Source organism: Tupaia chinensis, unplaced genomic scaffold, assembly GCF_000334495.1.
Source record: "Tupaia chinensis unplaced genomic scaffold, TupChi_1.0 Scaffold000704_1, whole genome shotgun sequence".
Classification (NCBI taxonomy): domain Eukaryota; kingdom Metazoa; phylum Chordata; class Mammalia; order Scandentia; family Tupaiidae; genus Tupaia; species Tupaia belangeri.
In genome coordinates, this window is record NW_006160227.1 from 370,191 (window position 1) to 389,320 (window position 19,130).

Genomic DNA, 19,130 nt, shown 5'->3' on the forward strand with positions numbered 1-19,130 from the left:
GCACACTCACACTCGCACTCACAAACTCTCACACACACTCGTGCACACACACGCTCACACACAAAGGTGAAAACTGCGTCACCTCAGAGAGTCGCCTCGACCACAGGCTCCTCCCCGTGTCTGACCAGCCAGGCCACTGGAATAAGTCTCGACACTGAGATGAATTCCACGCCCCGGGAACCCACTGCTTGTCGCCGGGCGTGTCCACCCTGGGACAGCCACACGGGGCCGTACAGACGCGCCAAGCCGCCGGCCGCCGTGTCGTTGGTCCTGCAGAAGAGCGGAAGTTCCCTGGAGGTCCACCGAGAAGACCCCCACGAGCACCGTGGCTGCGAGGCCGACACCAAACGCACCCTCACCTCTGGGCACACGGGAGAGGGGCCGTGAGGACACCCTGAGGGCTTGCTCCATGTGCAGGACACAGAGGTGGCTCCCTCCTGGGGCAGGAGCAAAGGCGGGAAGGATCAGAGAAGGCAGGCGAGCTTTCTACGCTGGACAGCGTGGACTTTTTTTTTGGAGAGGTTTTACGCTATAGGGCGCGTGCGCTCGCCAGACAGACAGAGAGAGACAGAGAGACAGAAAGCAAGAAATCACCCCCCAGGGGGATGGCCACGCTGCAATCCCTTCTCCATTCTACTCTCAGGATTTTGGGCACGCACGCACGCCCGGCATGAGTTTAAGCCACTGGGTCCCGGACTTGAACCACGGTTGGCTACATGGGAGTCCAGCGACATAGCCAGTATGCCAATTGCTGGTCCCAGCTTTTAACTTTTGAAAGCACGTTCATGCTCAACTTATTCCAAAGAGAAAACTCAATCAAGGATGAGAAGTTCCTTAAGCCACACGCAAACGTAAGTGAATGAACGTAATTCTGCAACTTCATAACAAAGCCATACTGGCAAGAAGAGGAAGTAACTTTACAAAGTACTTGCTACAGGGCGCATCTTCTTGCTGGAGAGACAGACTTGGTGGGGGGTGAGAAAGCACAGCCTAGGAGGGGTGGCCACATCATAGCCTCATCTCCACTTCTGTTAAGATTCTGGGCATCGGGACCAGCAGACGGCGTACTGGTTATGCCACTGGACTCAAGTAGTTGGCCACTGTTCGAGTCCCGGACCTGGCATCTTAAAACTCGTGCTGGGTGTGTGTGCGTGCATGTCCAAAATCCCAAGGAGAATGGAGATAAGGGTACTGTGGGGTGGCCCTCGCCCTGGGAGTTATTTTTATTTCTCACTTTCTGTCTCTCTGGCAAGCACACACTCATACCCTCTCTTAAAAAAAAAAAAAAAAAAAAAAAAAAAAAAAAAAAAAAAAAAAAAGATTTGAGGTATGGGGGCCAGCAGGTGGCATACTTGTTAAGGTGCTGGACTCCCACCTGGTCAACTGTGGTTCAAGGCCCAGAACCGGTGCTTAAACATATTTCCTATGGCAAAAAAAAAAAAAAAAAGGAAAAGAAAAAGAGAGAGAGAGAGAAAGAAGAAAAAAAGATTTGGGCATGTATGCACACTTGCCCAGAGTGTTTTTCAAACTGCAGGGTCTGGGACCTGAATCTCACAGTCAGCCATGTAGGATCCAGCCTCCTTAACCACCACACCACTGGCCCACCCAGGAAATAGCTTTCAAAGTTGGCATTTTGACTAGCATACTCTCAAGCAGAGGTGAACAGAGAACCCGGAACAAATCTTACAAGCTCTTTTTTTTTTTTTGTAGGTTTGCTTTCTGAGCGGAAGGCAATCTCTCTGGGGTAGCAGGGAGACACAGATGTGGACTGTGGAGGGCGAGGAGGACCTGGTGGGGCTGGGTGGGAGTGGGGCAGAACCAGAGCGCTGGGTGCTGATACGAACTCGTGACCGCCTAGTGCTCGCCCTGCTCTCTGTGCCGTGGGACACGTTCTGTGCCATCACCGTCCGACACGGAGCCACTGAGCCACGTGCGGGTAACAGAGGCACTGGACATCCCCTTCTTCTTCTTTCTTTGGCACATGGGGGAGAAGGGGTGCGCCCTGGACAAACAGCGCATGCTCAGACCCTCCCCTCTGCTAGCCTGGCCTACAGGCGTGTGTGGGTGTGCTCAGGGTGACCCGGATCCAAACCCAGGCCTTCCCTATGGCTTCAGCATCACAGGGTGGTACCCCACCACCCCCGCCACGGCGGCCGGTCAGGAACAAGATCTTACTCAGATCTTTCTGTATTTGTTCATTCATTAGAGGGCGTGTGAGCTCTTCAGGAAGTGAACCGGGGAGAGAAGGAGAGGAAATTAACAGAGCACCCCCGATGGGCGCTGGCCACACCACACACCCTTCTCCACTGCTCCTTTTGGGATGCTGGGCACACGCGCACACGCGCCCGGCATGTTCTTCCAGCTGCAGGGATCGAGACTGGAACTGTGATGCCTGTCGGCCATGTGGGCCTTAGTGACCACGCCACCGGCAGACACAGCCTTGCTTAGCTGTAAACGGGCATCACCACGTGTGGGTGTATCTGCCGTGTTAGACAGCTCGAGTCCAGACACAAGGAGGCCGTGTCACACGAGCCACTACGGAACGCCACAGGAACACAGCCAGCATCCGGCCTCGCGATCAATTCTATTCCCCACGGAAAGGAACCAGGGGCCTCTGGAGAAATGACCCATTCCACGGCTGGCCAAGGCAAGAGCATTAAAAACTAGCCTACAAGGGCCGGCAGAAGGATGGTGGTTAGGGCGCTAGACTCCCACGTGACTGACCACCGGTTTGAGTCCCGGACCTGGCGGCTCGCTGTCTTACTTTCTATCTCTGTCTCTGTCTCTCTGGTGAGTGCATGTGCACTATAGCAAATTTCAAAATAATGATAATAAATGAAATCATTCATTTTTTTAAATGGCCTAAAACGTCTTGCTTTTCTAAAAAATAATAAAGTACTAATAAGCAAAAACAAGAGAGCAGAGGTAGGCGGCAAGGTCACAGGGGCCGACTGGCAGATCGGGGACGGCCACGACCCACCGGGGAAAACAGGAACCCGCAAGTCTGTGTGGACAGAGACGAGACGAGGATGGAAGACAAGGGCGAGCCCTTCGCTATCGGACCGAGCGCGCTCCACAACATCAGCCCCCGCCACTTTCCTGTCCGATGGCAGAGAGAGGACTTCCCAACCTCCGCACGTGCGGGTTCTGAACCCTTCCGTTAAGAAAGAGACATGCGAGAGGGGCCAGCAGATGACCAGTTAGTTATGTCGCTGGACTCTCATGTAGTCGGCCGTGGTTCGAGTCCTGGGCCCGGAGGCTTAAAACTCACACGGGGCCCGTGAGCGTGCGTGCCTGCCCGAAATCCCGAGAGGAGAATGGAGGAGAAGGAACTGCGGTGTGGCCACCCCCCCAGGGGGTGAGAGAAATCAAAAGAGCAGAGGGATATAATTCAATGGAGATTTGAATCATTAAAGAACCAATTAGTTCTATATTATAATATCAATTACAAAAGAAGGGACAGGGACCAGCAGTTGGCGTAATGGCTATGTCTCTGGACTCCCATGTAGTCGACCATGGTTCTAGTCCAGGATCCAGTGACTTAAAATCACGCTGGCACGTGTGCGTGCGTGCCCAAGATCCCGAGAGGAGAAGGGAGGAGAACGGATTGCGGTGTGGCCACCCCCCCGGGGGGTGTGATTTCTCGCTTTCTGTCTGTCTGGCGAGTGTACGTGCCCTATAGCAAAAACCTCTCAAAAAAAGAAAAATAAATAAATAAATACATAAATAAATTTTAAAAAATAGACATATGGGGACCAGCAGATGGTGGAATGGTTTTGTCACTGGATTCCCACATGGCTAACTGCAGTTCAAGTCCCAGATCCAAAGGCTTGAAACTCACACAAGGAGTATGTGTGCCCATGCCCAAAATCCTAAGAGGTGAATGGAGGAGGAGGGATTGCGGCGTGGTCATCTCCCCGGGGCTGAGATCTCTCTCTCTCTCTCTCTCCGACGAGCACATGCGTCCTATGGCAAAAATCTCTCAGGAAGAAAAAAGAAACACATGCACACACACACATACATACCCTCCCTCCCTCCCTCAGGGTTACCGCATTAACTGAAAAAATTAATAATGAGTAGAAAGGGACTGGCATTAGAGCCCAGGAATTCTCATTTTCCAAGTTCTAGAAAAATCACCAAGGAAACCTCTCTCTTTCTTCCCCGCAGGACATCGAACCAGATGGCATTCAGCCACCCTCGCTGCTCCCCTGGTGCACAGCCACTCGGCCCGGAGACTATGGGAAACCTCTCCCCACGGTGGTGACGCCGAAGGGCAGCCAGAGCACGCATCTCAGACCCTCTAGGCGAGCTGCCAGCCGGCCCACCACCCTCCTTCCCCAGGAACACCGAGACTTCCCCACGATAGACCGACACATTTTCAGGACTGTCCTTAACAAATTCTAGGAAGCGAGAGCGTCGGAATCATTTCACAATCTTCCTAAAGAGACAAGCAAACTAGACCATTCTTTCCCAAGTAAATACGAACCTGTCAGCTCTTCCACAAAGCTTCTTAGACACAGTAAATAGAGAGAGAGCTTCCCCTACCTCAGATAGGCGATACTTCATCAAATCCAACAGCCCGAACTACCGGGCAGCATGAACTCAGAGGCTCGCTATGTGTTCACCTATGAAATCTATCACCAGGCTCTTTCTCAGAAAACATCAGGCCCAGACACGGCAGTTTGAAAATCAAGCCAAGTGCGTGTGCATGCGTGGCCCAAATCCTGGCGGGATGGAGGAGAAGGGACTGCGGTGTGGCCATCCTCCCTGGGGAGTGATTTCTCACTTTCCCTGACTCTGTCTCTCTCTGTCTCTTCAGGGAGCACACCAGCCCTGTGGCAAAAAGAAAAAGAAAGACCAGCAGAATGTTACCAAAAGTGGCAAGTACCACACAGCAAACCAACGGCACCCACGGGAGGCCAGCAGGTGGCACAGCAGTTAAGGCACTGGATTCCCCAATGGCCAACCGCAGTCCGAGTCCCAGACCTAGCGGCTTGAACTCGTGCTGAGTGTGTGTGTGCGTGCACGCCCAAGATCCCAGGAAGAGGAGGAGCTATGGTGTGACCGTTTCCTCTGGGGGTTGATCTGTCGCTTTCTCTCTCTCTGTTTGCCTATAGATAGCAAAAAATCTGTCCTAAAAGAAAGAAATCAGAAAACAGATGACACCCAGAATAACCACATAAGGATCAGTTTTAAAAACACATTCCAACTGCACACTTCAAGAGGATTAAGATGGCGGCCAGCAGGTGGCGTGGTGGTTAAGGTGCTGGACACTCCCACATGATAGACCACGGTTCAAATCTTGGACCTGGTGGCTTGCTTTCTCACTTTCTCTGCCCCCCTCCTCTCTGTGTCTCTCTCTGGTCAAATTACAATAAATGAAGAAATAAATTTAAAAAATTTTAAAAGAGAATTAAGATGATAAACTTTACGATATGTATATTTTATAACAAAAAAGTAAATTGGGGGAGGGGACTACCAGCTACCTGGGCGAAGCAAGGCCAGGGGATCTGGGAGATGGAGTTTCTCTTTTCCTAAAGCTTTGCAAAACAATGTCGATTGTGAGTCACAACTGAAATGTAGCAATTCCCTTTGTACTATTTACACTTAAAATTGTTTTTTTCTTTTTTGGGGGAGAGGTTTTTGCTATAGGGCGCGTGCACTCGCCAGACAGACAGAGATAGACAGAGAGACAGAAAGCGAGAAATCACCCCCCAGGGGGGATGGCCACGCCGCATTCCCTTCTCCTCCATTTTCCTCCCGGGATCTTGGGCACGCACGCACACGCGCCCGGTGTGAGTTTTTAGCCACCAGGTCCAGGACGCGAACTGCGGTCGACTACGTGGGAGTCCAGCGACATAGCCATTACGCTAACTGCTGGTCCCTACACTTAAAATGTTTCAAAGCATCATCGAACACTTGTATTTCTAGTCCACATTGGTAATTATCCAACGAATTATAAAATCACTTCCTAAATGCCTTGACATTCAAATATTAACAATGACTCAACAGAACGCTTACTACCTGCCTGCAGAAGTACCAAGTGCTTGCCGTAATTCCAACAGGAAGGCACTGTTATTGCCCCCGCTCCCCGAAAAATAAAGGGACTTGCCCTGTGGTCACCACCTAATAAGCGGCCAGACTGGGGTTCTAATCTTTTTTTTTTTTCTTTTTAGAGATTTTTGCCAGAGGTGCGTGAGCTCCCCAGAGAGAGAGACAGAGACAGGAGAGGGACAGTGAGAAAATATCCCCTGCGGGGACGGCCACACTGCAATCCCTTCTCCATCCTCCTCCTGGGATATTGATTTTCAAGCTGCCGGGTCCAGGACTCGAACCGTGGCCAGACATGTGAGAGTGTCGTGCCCTTACCACCGCCCCACCTGCTGGCCCCCGCCCATCCTCAACTCTAATACTCACCGTGCTTTTATGCCTTAGCGGCTCTCGCTGCCATTATACGTACAACGGTATTTGGCTCAGATAAATTACATGACTTGTTTCAGCTTCACGGCTGGTTATATTAAGATTTCTTCTATGGGAACCAGCAGTTAGCGTAATGGCTATGTCGCTGGATTCCCACGTAGTCGACCGCGGTTCGCGTCCCGGACCCGGTGGCTTAGAACTCACGCCGGGCGCGTGTGCGTGCGTGCCCAAGATCCCGAGAGGAGAATGGAGGAGAAGGGATTACGGCGTGACCATCCCCCTGGGGGGTGATTTCTCGCTTTCTGTCTCTCTGTCTTTCTCTGTCTGTCTGGCGAGCACACGCACCCTATAGCAGAAACCTCTCAAAAAAAAAAAAAGAAAGAAAGAAAAAGATTTCTTCTAAAGAATTGTTTAACGTTATTTATTATTATCATTATTATTTTGTAATTTGCTACAGGCATATGCAGTCACCAGAGACAGATGGAGACAGGAAAGTGAGAAAGCAAGCCGCCAGCTCCAGGACTCGAACCACAGCCAGCCATGTGGGAATCCAGCACCCAAACCACCACGCCACCTGCTGGCCCCAAGACTAAGATGTAAACTAAGGCACATTGAGTCACAAATCATAAGTCTCCAGACCTTTTAAAAAAACAAAACCTAAATGTCTCTTACGTGGGTTTAGGGAAAGGGCATGGGGGAGAAACCAATTTGACAGTCATGAAATACCAACTCCGAGGAACAAGCAGGGTTCACACCCCGGGCCTCTGCCTGCTCGCAGCTCACTGCGCACGCGCCTTGCTGCGGGTTCCTGGATTCCTGACCGGAGCAGATTCCAGGGCCGCAGACTGCAGGCTCAGCCTCTGACTAACGCGCGGTGATTTACTGGAGGATAAATACCTCTGTCAGTGTCTTATGACTGAACACAACAGGCCAAGCACACTGGAATGCCCGGAATAAAAACTAGAGCGGAGGCAGCAGAGTGGGCTGCCCCCCAGGAGCTGCCCGGCTCTACCTCCCTGCCTGACATTGGGGACAGCAGGGACCTCACGAGGTGGGGAGCAAGTGGCACCTTTTCACCCAGACACACACACACGTGTGTAGCACGCCTCCCATAACCCCACGACGCGCCATGTCCCTGCTCACAGCTGCTGCCACACAGTGGCCAGCACTCCCGGCTGACAGCTGGCTGGGCCCCAGGCCCTGCAAACACAGGCGGGACCCCCCTCCTCTGCGAGGGCTGTGTGCTGAGCCGAGGGTGCAGACGGGGTGCCGGGACATGGGCACAGTAGTACACTGCCTTTCTTTCTTTGAATGTTTTTTTTTTCCTCTTTTGCCTCAGGATGTGTGGGGTTGTGAGAGAGAGAGCACGCTCGCAAATGAAAGTGAGACACCACCCCTCCCCTAGAGGGCACGGCCATGTCCCAATCCCTTCTCCTCCTGGGATCTTGGGCATGCACACAAACGTGCCTGGTGTGATTTTCCAGCCACCGGGTCTGGGACTCGAACCGCAGTGGGCCGGATGGGAGTCTAGTGACGTGATGACCGCACCATCTGCTGGCCCCGCAAGCTGCTTTTCAAACACACACGTGGAGGGAACCAGCAGTTAGCGTAATGGCTATGCCGCTGAACTCCCACATAGTTGACCGCGGTTCGAGTCCCAGACCCGGTGGCTGGAAAATCACACCAGGCACGTTTGTGTGCATGCCCAAGATCCCAGGAGGAGAAGGGATTGCGGCATGACCACCCCCCCAGGGGGTGATTTCTCGCTTTCTGTCTCTATGTCTCTCTGTCTGTCTGGCGAGCGCACACGCCCTATAGCGAAAAAAAAAAAAACACCTCTCCAAAAAAAAAAAAACCCGAAAACCACACACGTGGACATCTCCCAGAGTCCCAGAGAACTTCTGCTTCAACCCCGTCCCGTCACAAGTTAGGCAACGGCGGCTTCCAACAGAGCTGAGGTACCCCGCGCGCGGTGGCAGAGGGTGCGTGTGGCGAGGAAGGGCCACCGCCCAGGTGGGGGCTGGGCTGCCACAGGCTGACATGACACGGGACACGCGGCCCCTTCCTGCCAACACAGAGGGCCGTGTGCCCCCTCTGGGAAGGTCTCGCGTGTACACCACGGTGCAGGGGAGGCGCACCCGAGCTTCTCGGACGCCGAAGTAGACAGTCCCGCTCAGGTGCCAACCCCGCCTGCTGCTTCTCCAGGGGATGAGGACAATCTTCTAAACACCGATGCTCCTGGTGACCACCGGGATGGACCACAGGCCAGACAAGGCCAGGTTCTCACCCCCCCGCCGAAGCCATAAGGAACGTCACCTTCCACTAGGACAAGCCCGTGTCAGGGCGTACGGGGTGGAGGGAAACAGGCCCCCTCTCTCTGACGTCAGGAAGCGGATTCGATACCTTTCAGGTGCCGAGCACTCGAACCTGCTATAAACACTCTCCCTGATGCATACTCGACAAAACGACGTCATCGCGGGCCACCGCGGCCGATCGCAAACCCAAACAAGACCAGGGGACTTACAGGTGGGGGACGAAGAGCCGACTCATCTTGGAGACGTGGTCGCTGTCACAGTCCAGCCCATCGTCGCCCGGCTCCATGCTGAACTTCCTCTTGCTGGGGCTGACTGGGGGAGGGCCGGTGCGGTGGCTGCCCAAGGCAGAGGCCACCGGGAGGGTCTGCATCCTGGGCTCTCCCCTGAGAGCAGCTTCACCTGCAGAGAGACAGCTGATGGGGTCAGCAGGCAGAGAAAGGCCCCAATGCCAGTCCCCGGCACCCCGGCCCCAGCAGGACGGCTCCCAGTGGAAAGTTTCTGGCTGCGTGTTGGGCGGCCGGCCATCCCGAGAACACGGAACCACCACGCTTCGGCTGCCAAGCTGGGGGCATCCCACATCAGCGTGGTTTTCTAGCACAATCGCTCTTTAGGGGAGTTTTAAATAAAAAGTGTCCATAACGTGGCAGAGGGGAGAAAAGTCTTTTCCATAAACAACCTCAAAAGTGAACTGAAAAGAGTAAAGGTCTCTCGGCTTGTGGGTCTTCAACCCTCGACCTCCAAGGAGTGGCCTCCCGGGGTCCACGCGAGACCGTGCCAAGCTCGGGCCTCCTGCCTGCTCGGCGCTCCTCACATTTAGGGTATGTTGGTTTCTTAAGAGAATGAGGAACCCTTACGGGCCTCATAGTTCACATACTTGCCCTAAGTTAAAGGAAACAAAAGTCCATTGTGTGGTTGGAAATTAAACACGACGGTCTGACAGCACACTAAAAATGGCACATTAACAATATTAGCGACGCAAACCCCGGCCTGCCATTCGTCACGCGCGCAGCACGTCGGGGGCTGCACGGAACATTTCACAAGGTCAGACGCTCACGCCGGGCTTCGGATTCAGACCCGAGTCGGCATCGCGGGTGTTTTTCACCACCGTTTTAAAAATGGCTGTGTGTTAAGCGCTAACTTTGGGCCTTATTATGAAATAAGTACGAACTTGTGTGTCAGTAAAGATGGAAAAATATCTTCTAAAACTGGGGCTAGCTTGGCACTAACCAGGTGGCGTAGTGGATAAGGGCACTGGACTCCCACACGGCCAACCACGGTTCGAGTCCCAGACCTGGCAGCTTGCTTTTTCGCTTTTTCTCTCTCTGTGTCCCTCTCTGGTCAAATAAAAAAGAAAGTTGAATAATCTTTAAAAAAATAAATAAAACTTCTAAAATTTATAACCAAGGGTAATAATCACTTTAAGAGAAAACTTCAGGGTGGCCGGTGGCATGGGGTTAAGGTGACTGGCTCCCACATGGCCAACCGCATGGTTCGAGCCCTGGGCCCAGCAGCTTGAAATACACTGGGACCAGCAGACAGCATAGTGGTTACATCACTGGACTCCCACATGACCAACTATGGTTCAAGTCCTGGACTCGGTGGCTTGAAACTCATCTTGGGTGCATGTGTGTGTGCACCCGAGATCCCAGGAGGAGAAGGGACTGCAGTGTGGCCATCCGCCCGGGGCCACTTTCCCTCTCATTCTCTCTGGCAAGTGCACACACTCTAAGACAGAAACCTCTACAGAAAAAAATAAGAAATGAAAGAAAAGAAAAAGAAAAACGCAGAGTACATGGTGTGTGTGTGTGTGTGTGCGCGCGCACACACGTGCATGTCCAAAATCCTGAAAGGAGAATGGAGGAGGAGGGATCCTGGAGGGGCCATCCCCCCAGGGGGTGATTTCTCACTTCCTCTCTGCCTCTCCCTTTAGCAAAGTAAAAACTTAAAACTTACAAAAAAGAAAGAGAGAGAGAGAGACAGAGAGAAAACTTCAAGCTTTCTAAGTCGCCTGGAGGGGGCACCTGAATTTTCCACGAATAATGACCCTTCTGTGGTGCTGTCCGTCGGTCTGCCAGGCCCGACCCCTGCTGGCTCCCCGCGGCCACCATTCGGGAGGAACATCAGGGCAAAGTCAACTTCATCGGAGGCCCTGTGGCACCGAGAAAAGAAATCTCTGTGTGCTACTAATTTTCGCAGACGTGCGGCCGGTTTTAGCAGTCGTTCACTTCACAAATGTGATTTTGTTAGGGAGAGGAGGGAAATGACCTGGGGAATATTTACCAGGAAAAACAAAAACTTCGCCAATGGAGTCAGCAAGATATAAACGAACAAATACACAGTGGCCCTAATACGCTTCGCGTCAGGGCTCCTTTTAAGGATCCTGGCCCCAAAGCAAACTGGAACTTTCCATGTTAAATGTAATACCTAAAAAACAGGCTGCGGACTGGCCTGCTTTCTCTCAGAAAGAAACTCAGTATGATTTTGGTTGGCCTCTACTTCCTATTTGGCATTTTTTTGTGTTTTCTTTTTTTAAAGTTTTTGCCATAGGGCCCAGGCACTGGCTAGAGAGAGACAGAGAGGGAAAGCGAGAACTCCCGGAGGCGGGGACGCTGGTCACAATCCCTTCTCCTCCATTCTCTACTGGGATCTTGGGCACGCACATACATGCAGCCAGAGTGATGTTCAAGTCACCGGATCCAGGACTCGAACCACGGGCAGTAGGGTAGGAGTCCAGCACCTTAACAACCATGCCACCTGCTGTCCCCCAAAAAGGAATGCAGTGACAGGAACGAGGAGGGCTGGTGCTCAGACGTTGGTACGTTAGAAACTGTTCTTTGAGATGCCCCCTTCGCACACCCTCCTGCAGAGGGAAGGCTCCCTCGCCCGGGTGACCTCGGCCACTGAAAGTCAGACCTCAGGGAGCGGTCAGAGCCTGACCTCACTCTCCACCTGCCCTGCCTTCCTAAATGCCCTGCCTGGGCCTGAGGGCGGGAGACCCCGAGCCTCCGCTGTCACTGTCACCCCAGACAGCCGCCACCCCAGCAACCAACTCCAGCCTCTCCAGAAAAGGGGCACCAGCTCAGTTGTGCTGTGAGGGAAGAGCCAAACCCGGGTTCAGGGCAGCACCCTACCCCAGGCCCCGTGGCCGTGCTAGAACTGCGCTGCGTGGAGGTGGTGTCAGCCCCAAGATGGCCTCGCCTGCGGCTCACGGACAGACACAGCCGCCGGGGAGCCTCGGAGACACTGGGGATGTAAGGAAACGTTTTTACAAATGTTTTTCCACCGAGAAAGACACGAGAGACGAAAAGACAAAGACGGGGGCTGGCAGGTAGCATGGTGGATAAGGTGCTGGACTCCCACATGGGTGACTGCGGTTCAAGGCCTAGACATGGACCTGGAACCTTCCCCCGTGGTCAGTCTCCCCGAGCCCCACGTTTCCCGCTGTGCCGCCATCCCGCCCCAACACTGGAGATTTCCAACCCGGGGCAGGGGTGGGGACAGAGGAGCTGCGAAGGCTCTTCAGGGGGTCCATCCCTCGGCGACCACAGGGGACTAGAAGCCTGTCCCGGCTGCCCTGGGATGACGGGTGCACGCCCGCTGGGGCACGTCAGGAGTGTTGCCAACGCCACGGACGTATTAGATCGGTGACAAGACTGTGTCCCCAACACGGAGGGGGCCCCCCAGGGCCACGAGGTGACAGGCTGACGGGAGGCAAGAGTCAGGTCCTCCTCTGCTGACCACATCAACTCGGGGGCTAGACCAAAAGGACCCAGACGAGGTGGGGACAGCTACGGATCTGGCAGGCTCACACCCGTACTCACAGGGACCCCGTCCCAGAGGACCCCTAGCCCAACACCTGTATCTCACAGAAGGGGCTACTGCCCTTGCTGTCATGTAGCAAAGGAAAGTAAAAACTAAGCTGTGAGGGGGACCAGCAGTTGGCGTAATGGCTATGTCGCTGGACTCCCATGTAGTTGACTGCGGTTCGAGTCCTGGACCCGGTGGCTTAAACTCACGCCGGGCGCGTGTGTGTGCGTGCCCAAGGTCCCGAGAGGAGAATGGAGGAGAAGGGATTGTGGCGTGTCCATCCCCCCTGGGTGTGTAACTTCTGTCTCTGTCTTTCTGGTGAGCACATGTGCCCTATAGCAAAAACCTCTCCAAAAAAAAGATAATTAAAACAAACAAACAAACATAAAAAACAACTAAGCCATGTGGCATAATGGCTAAGGCGGCTGAATCCCCAAGGGCCGACCGCGCACTTTGAGTCCTGGCCCCAGCAGCTTGAAAAACACACTGGGCACGTGCGTACAGGCGTTCCCCAAACCCCAGGAGAGTAACGGAGGAGAAGGGACTGCGGTGTGGACCTCAGCCCTGCGGGTGTGTTTTCTCACTTTCCCTCTCTGTGTCTCTGCAGAGAGCGTGTGTACCTTATAGCAAAATAATAATAATAAATTATTTTAGTAAAACCGAGGGGAACTTTTGATCTGGGAGTCAGACACTTGCACTGAGACCTCAACTGTCCCCTCTAAGGTGGGGGGACGTGAGCTTGTGCGCCTCCTCGCTGGGCTTCCAGACGGGGAGTGGGTGGGGCCCTTAGAAGCCGTGATCCTCTCCTGTGGTCTTATCACTGCTCGACTGGCCAGTCGGTGCACTAAGAAATCACTACATGCGGGGCGGACGGTGGTACAGCGGGAGCGCAGTGCTCTGCCGGGCTAACCCGCCGGCAAGGTTCCCGGTTCGAGTCCAGAGACCTCCGGGGCTGGCTGGGGTAGACACCATGGCCCTCGAACTCTGCTGGGGTGCTATCTCTCTGTCTCTCTTGCTCATGAAAAAGAAATAAATATATACACTTTGGAAAGAGAAGAGGCCCTCGGCCCGTTTCCACCCTCCCACATAGCTCTGTGGTTCGATCTCTCCCCTCCTCACACGTCCACCCATCCCAACCCCAAACATCAGGGGGCTCCTGGGCTCTGTGAGACCGGACCAGCAACTGGCCCAACCATCCTTCTGGTCTTGTTTCTGGTATCCGTCTCTCTGACCCTTAAATATTTCAGCCCTAAATATTAAAGCAGGCCAGTCACCACTGCGCACGGGATGCACTGTGTAACCCCAACGTCTAGACTCAGCTTCTTCCTCCAGTCTTCTTATATTTTAAGGCCTGCACTGGACACTTGAAATGCCACCTCCTCCAGGCTGTCTCCCTTGATTTCTCCATCTGAAAGCCATCTCTTCTTCCTCTGGACATCTACAGACGTTTGTCACTCAGGTGCTTCCCTTCGGATTTTGCTTTGTGCTCCCTGAAGCAGGGGCCTTGTTTTATACACTGGCCACTCCACGCAACTTACATCAGAAAATACCCAACTGGGTCAACATGTGGGAAGGGGTAAGGGGGTGGACAGGCTGTGGAGTTTTAGGATATGTCACAGAAAAGTGATGTCGCAGGGTAAGGAATTGGGAAAGATCTGTTTAAGAATATGTTTATGCAGGGACCAGCAGATGGCGTAATGGCTCTGTCTCAGGACTCCCATGTAGTCGATCACGGTTCGAGTCCCAGACCCAGTGGCTTAAACTCACACCGGGCGCGTGTGCATGTGTGCCCAAGATCCCGAGAGGAGAATGGAGGAGAAGGGATTGCAGCATGACCATGCCCCCTGGGGGGTGATTTCTCGCTTTCTGTCTCTATGTCTCTCTCTCTCTGTCTCTCTGGTGAGCACACGTGCCCTATAGCAAAAACCTCTCCAAAAAAAAAAGAATATGTTTATACAAAGAACTCTAAGAACACCAAAAATATAATCCAATCAAAAATAGAAAAGGATATGAGCAGATATTTCTCCAAAGAGGTAGGTAGCGGGCTCACAAGTACACAGAAAGACGCCCGCATTGCTCCGTGCACTCCAGGGGAACGCAGATCAGTGCCCGGGAGACACTTCGTCACGACCAGGAGAGCGGCTGCTCTCCTGAAGTAACGGGGGTCGGCAGGGCGGAGCAGCGCAGGGACCCCCGTGCGTGGCTAGCAGGGGCATGCACTGGCTTAGCCCCTGTGGGACAGCCTGGGCACTCCCCCACGGAGTTAAACACCAGCAGATCACATGACCCAGTACCCCCACTCCTGGGTAAGCAACCCGAGAAACGACCCGCGTTCGTGCAGAGACTTGTACGGGAACGCTCTTGGCAGCATTAGCCATGCAGACACGACCCGAAAGCCCACCGACTGAGAACAGAGAGAAGAAAATGGGATCCCTCCAGCGGGGGGAATACTACCCAGCCATGAACAGGCAGGACGCATTTCCCCGTGTTCTGGCACAGGTGGACCTACGTGCCAGGTGAAATGTCTGATTCTATTTCCACGAAATTCCCAGAACAGGGAAACCCACAGAAACACAGAACAGACCGGTGGCTGCCGGGGGCTGGAGAGGGGGGCTTGGACGTGAGAGCTGAAGGCTGCTGAGTATCTCTGGGGGATGATGAAGACATTCTAGAAGGAACTGTGGAAAGGCGACGCGATTCTAAATACACTAAGAGCCACTGGGTGCAGACTTGGAACGGGCGAGGGTACGGCACAGGAATTCCACCCCTGCAGAGGCTGCCGCTCCCCACCCCGTCGGGATACGGACAGGTTCGGAGTACACGGCAGTCTGCAATGAGCAGGCCCTTGTCTCTCAGGATTCTCTCATGGGACTATTAAATAAGGACGGGGGTTCATGAATTTCCCCGAAATGGAAACAGCTCTCTAGCACACTGAAGTCAGCTCATTCCTAAAGCATTCTTTATTAAGTGGGGGAAAAAAAAATCAAATCACGGATCAGCAGGTCGTTAAGGCGCTGGGCTCCCACATGGTCGACCGCAGTTCAAGCCCTAGACTCTGCAGCTGGAAGACATGCCAGGTGCGTGTGCGTGTGTGCCCCAAATCCCAGGAGGAGGACAGTGGAGAAGGGGTTGTGGCGTGGCCATCCCCCTTGGGGGTTGATTTTGCACTTTCCCTCTCTCTGTCTCTCTCTGGCCAGCACCCATGTCCTATGGCAAAAACCTTAAAAAAAAAAAAAATTATTTACTTATTTTCTGAGAGTGAGAAAGGGGTGGGGGGAAGATAGCCCCTAATGGGCCTCATGATTCCTGACTCCCCACAGCCTCCGGGCCAGCCAGGTTCGTGGGCACAGCCGGTACATTTGGGCTGACCTGGAATCCCAGCCCAGGCCTCCCGCAGGATTCCGCGCTGTGCAGCGCCACTGTGACCCGTACCACTGCAGCTGGGCCGGTGCTGCCGTTAAAACCACCTCCATCAGCTCTGTTTTCTATTTACTTCTTCCATGAGAGAAAGTGAGTGGAAAAGACAGAAAGGGACCGAGAGTCGGGCCCCCCAACAGAAAGGCATGAAGCGCTCACTCGCACTCTGGCCCCGACGGACCGGGGAACTGGGCTGAGGGAGAGAAGCCAGGCACGAAGGGTCAATATGGTGGCCTCGGCCCTTAGTGAGACCCAGCAGGGTCCTCGTCCCGTGACCACTGAGCCTCAGCCGGCCCGGCTTACAGACGAGAACACAGAGGCACACACCAGGCCCTGAACCCAGGACCCTCCTGACCGAGAGCCCAGCTGCAACATTACTGTGCTACATCTGGCCTCCGAAGTTCAACTTTTACGATGTATTTCACCTTCTTAATGAAGACGATTTTATCTAGATGTGTTTTACTGACCAAAAAAGGCCTGACACATACCAAAAGTATTTAACTACAGTTTTTAGTTGAAGTAGCAATTTGTGTGTGTGTGTGTGTATAAGGTTTTTTTTTTTTTTTTGCTATAGAGAACCTATGCTCGCAAGGAAGACAGAGACAGAAAGCGAGGAATCACCCCCTGGGGGGAAGGCCACGCCGCAATCCCTTCTCCTCCATTCTCCTCTTGGAATCTTGGGCACGCACGCACACGCGCCTGGCATGAGTTTAAGCCACCGGGTCCAGGACTCGAACCGCGGTCGACTACGTGGGAGTCCAGCGATGTAACCATTACATAATCTGCTGCTCCTCAAGTAGCAATTCTAACATATGAATAAAAAGAAAATCAGGCCAGGGGTTGGGAGGTGGCTTGATGGTTAGGGGCGCTGGACTCTCACAAGGCTGATTTGAGGTTTGAGTCCTGGACCTGGCAGCTTGCTTTCTCACTTTCTCTCTCTCTCTCATTCTGCCCCTCTCTAGTCAAATTAAAAATAAATAAATAAGTGAAATAAAATAATTCTTAAAAAAAAAAAACAATCAGGCCAGTCAGGTGGTGTGGTGGTTAGGGCGGCAGGACCCACGTGGCCAACTGTCCAGCTCAAGTCCTGGACCCAGTCGCTGGAAAAATAAGCCAGGTGCGTGGGAGCGCGTACCCAAAATCCAGAGAGTAGAGTGGAGAAGGGATTGCAGCGTGGCCATTTCCCACTGTGGGGTGATTTTTTCACCACCCCCCATTTCCCTCTGACAAACGGACACAAATTTTTTAAAAGGGGGGGAAAAATGTTAAAACCCTTCCCATCCCCCTATTAATAAGCAAAGACTCTGGACCAAGATTTTCCAAGAATCAGTACGGAAAAAAAAAAAAAATAGCAAATAAAAAACGAAATCGCTCCGCTGTCTGAAATATTATAGAACGATTTCAAAGCAGTATCATGAGGGAACTGCTCTGCACGTCAGAATGAGAGGAGGGGCCTGGGACAGGAGGAGCCGGTCTCGCTCAGAGTACACGACGTGGAGGCCCTAACTTCTGGGCCTCCCACCGCACTGGCTTCTCTTATTTTTTTTCTTTTTCTATTTTTCTTTCTTTCTTTTTCTGTTTTCTTTCTTCTCCTATTTCTATCTTAGTTTGCGTATTTTGTTCATGAGAGAGACAAACATCCTCAAGAGGGTCTCAGGCCCCGACCGCTGCCCCACCGGCTCCTCACCACCCTACCCTGCGGGATCACGGCGTGTAGAGGCTAACTGGGAAATCACACCCCCACCTTCCACGTGGGCCCAGCAGGACTTGAGCAGCCCATGCACGGGCTGACCTTTAACCTCCGGTACCTCGTTCGTGAAATTAAGTGGTTCTTTTAGATCACCTTGATGCAGACCAACTGAAGGGTGGAGCGTGTCACCTGCCTAAGGGTCTAATGTGTAGACTACCTATGGGTCAAACGTGGAGACCTTCCGGGGGTCAAGTGTATAGACCTTGGAAGGGCCTACATCTGACGTAATGTTCATCTTCTAAAGTTGTCTTCCTCTACACTGGTTGGAAAACACCAAACCATTTTTTTCAGGTTTTTGCTACAGGGCACACGCGCTCACCAGAGAGACAGACAGAGAGGGGGAAAGTGAGGTATCACCCCCCACCCCGAGGGGGTATAGACAGCCATGCCACAACCCCTTCTCCTCTATTCCCCTCCTGGGATTCTGAGCATACATGCCCGGTGTGAGTTTCAAGCCACGGGGTCTGGGACTCGAACCGCAGTCCACCATGTGGGAGTTCAGCACCTTAACCACCATGCTACCTGCTGGCCCCCCAAATACCAAACTTCTACAAGTGATAGGTACTTTACCTGATAGGAGAGAAAAACAGATTCAACTAAGTTCTCCAAAAAAAAAATCGTTGAGGGGCTGGGCAGGTGGCATGGTAGTTAAAGGCGCTGGATTCCCACATGGCTAACCGTGGTTTGAGTCCCGGACCTGGCAGCTTCCTCCCTCACTCTCCCTTCCTCTCTCTCTCTGGTCAAATTAAATAAGAACAACAACAACAACAAATGGAATTAAATAAACAAATAATTCTTAAAAGAAATCGTTGAATTGTCTACTGCTTAGCTCCCTCAGATTGAAGGAGACCTCAGTAAAAATCAAGGGCACTTTGCATTCTCAGGGCTCCGGCTCCATTCATTCACCCCAGTGGGAGCAGGAAGCTGCCATCGCCTGGTGCCCGAGACAGACAGAGGCTGGGCCTCAGAGAGGACCCGACTCCCGCAAAGATCAAGCAGGGGCCGTGTTAGCGCCTGGGGTTCCGTCCCCTTCCCCGACTCTTGTGGGGCGACGGCCGACAGAGGCTTGTGACTGCATTTAAGGTGACTCGGAAGAACTGCATCGGAATGACGGTATCTGTTGGTAGTTTCTGGAAATTAGACAAAATGCACACGGGTCTAATGACAATGTCTTTATGGAGAAGAGCGAAATGGTAAGAAAAAATGTCCTGTTACACAAGGGGCGATGTTTGACGCAACCTCTATGCCTCGCCCAGCGGAGAGTTCTATTCCACAGCTCAGATCTTTGCTGGGTCGGAAACGAAGTTCCAGTCCGTCCCTGCCTATAGGGCACGTGCGCTCGCCAGAAAGACAGAGAGAGACAGAGAGACAGAAAGCGAGAAATCACCCCCCAGGGGGGATGGTCACGCCGCAATCCCTTC

General features: G+C 53.0%; 1 protein-coding gene across 4 annotated transcripts in view; it reads right to left on the reverse strand.

The window, feature by feature from the left end:
• VGLL4 (vestigial like family member 4) overlaps nucleotides 1-19,130 on the reverse strand; it is a 168,480-nt gene that overhangs the window by 36,997 nt on the left and 112,353 nt on the right. For all 4 annotated transcript variants that reach the window (XM_006160637.3, XM_006160638.3, XM_006160639.3 and 1 more), the window contains one exon: nucleotides 8,945-9,134. In XM_006160637.3, the coding sequence (XP_006160699.1) occupies nucleotides 8,945-9,134 (190 nt within the window). The remainder of the gene's footprint in view (nucleotides 1-8,944; nucleotides 9,135-19,130) is intronic.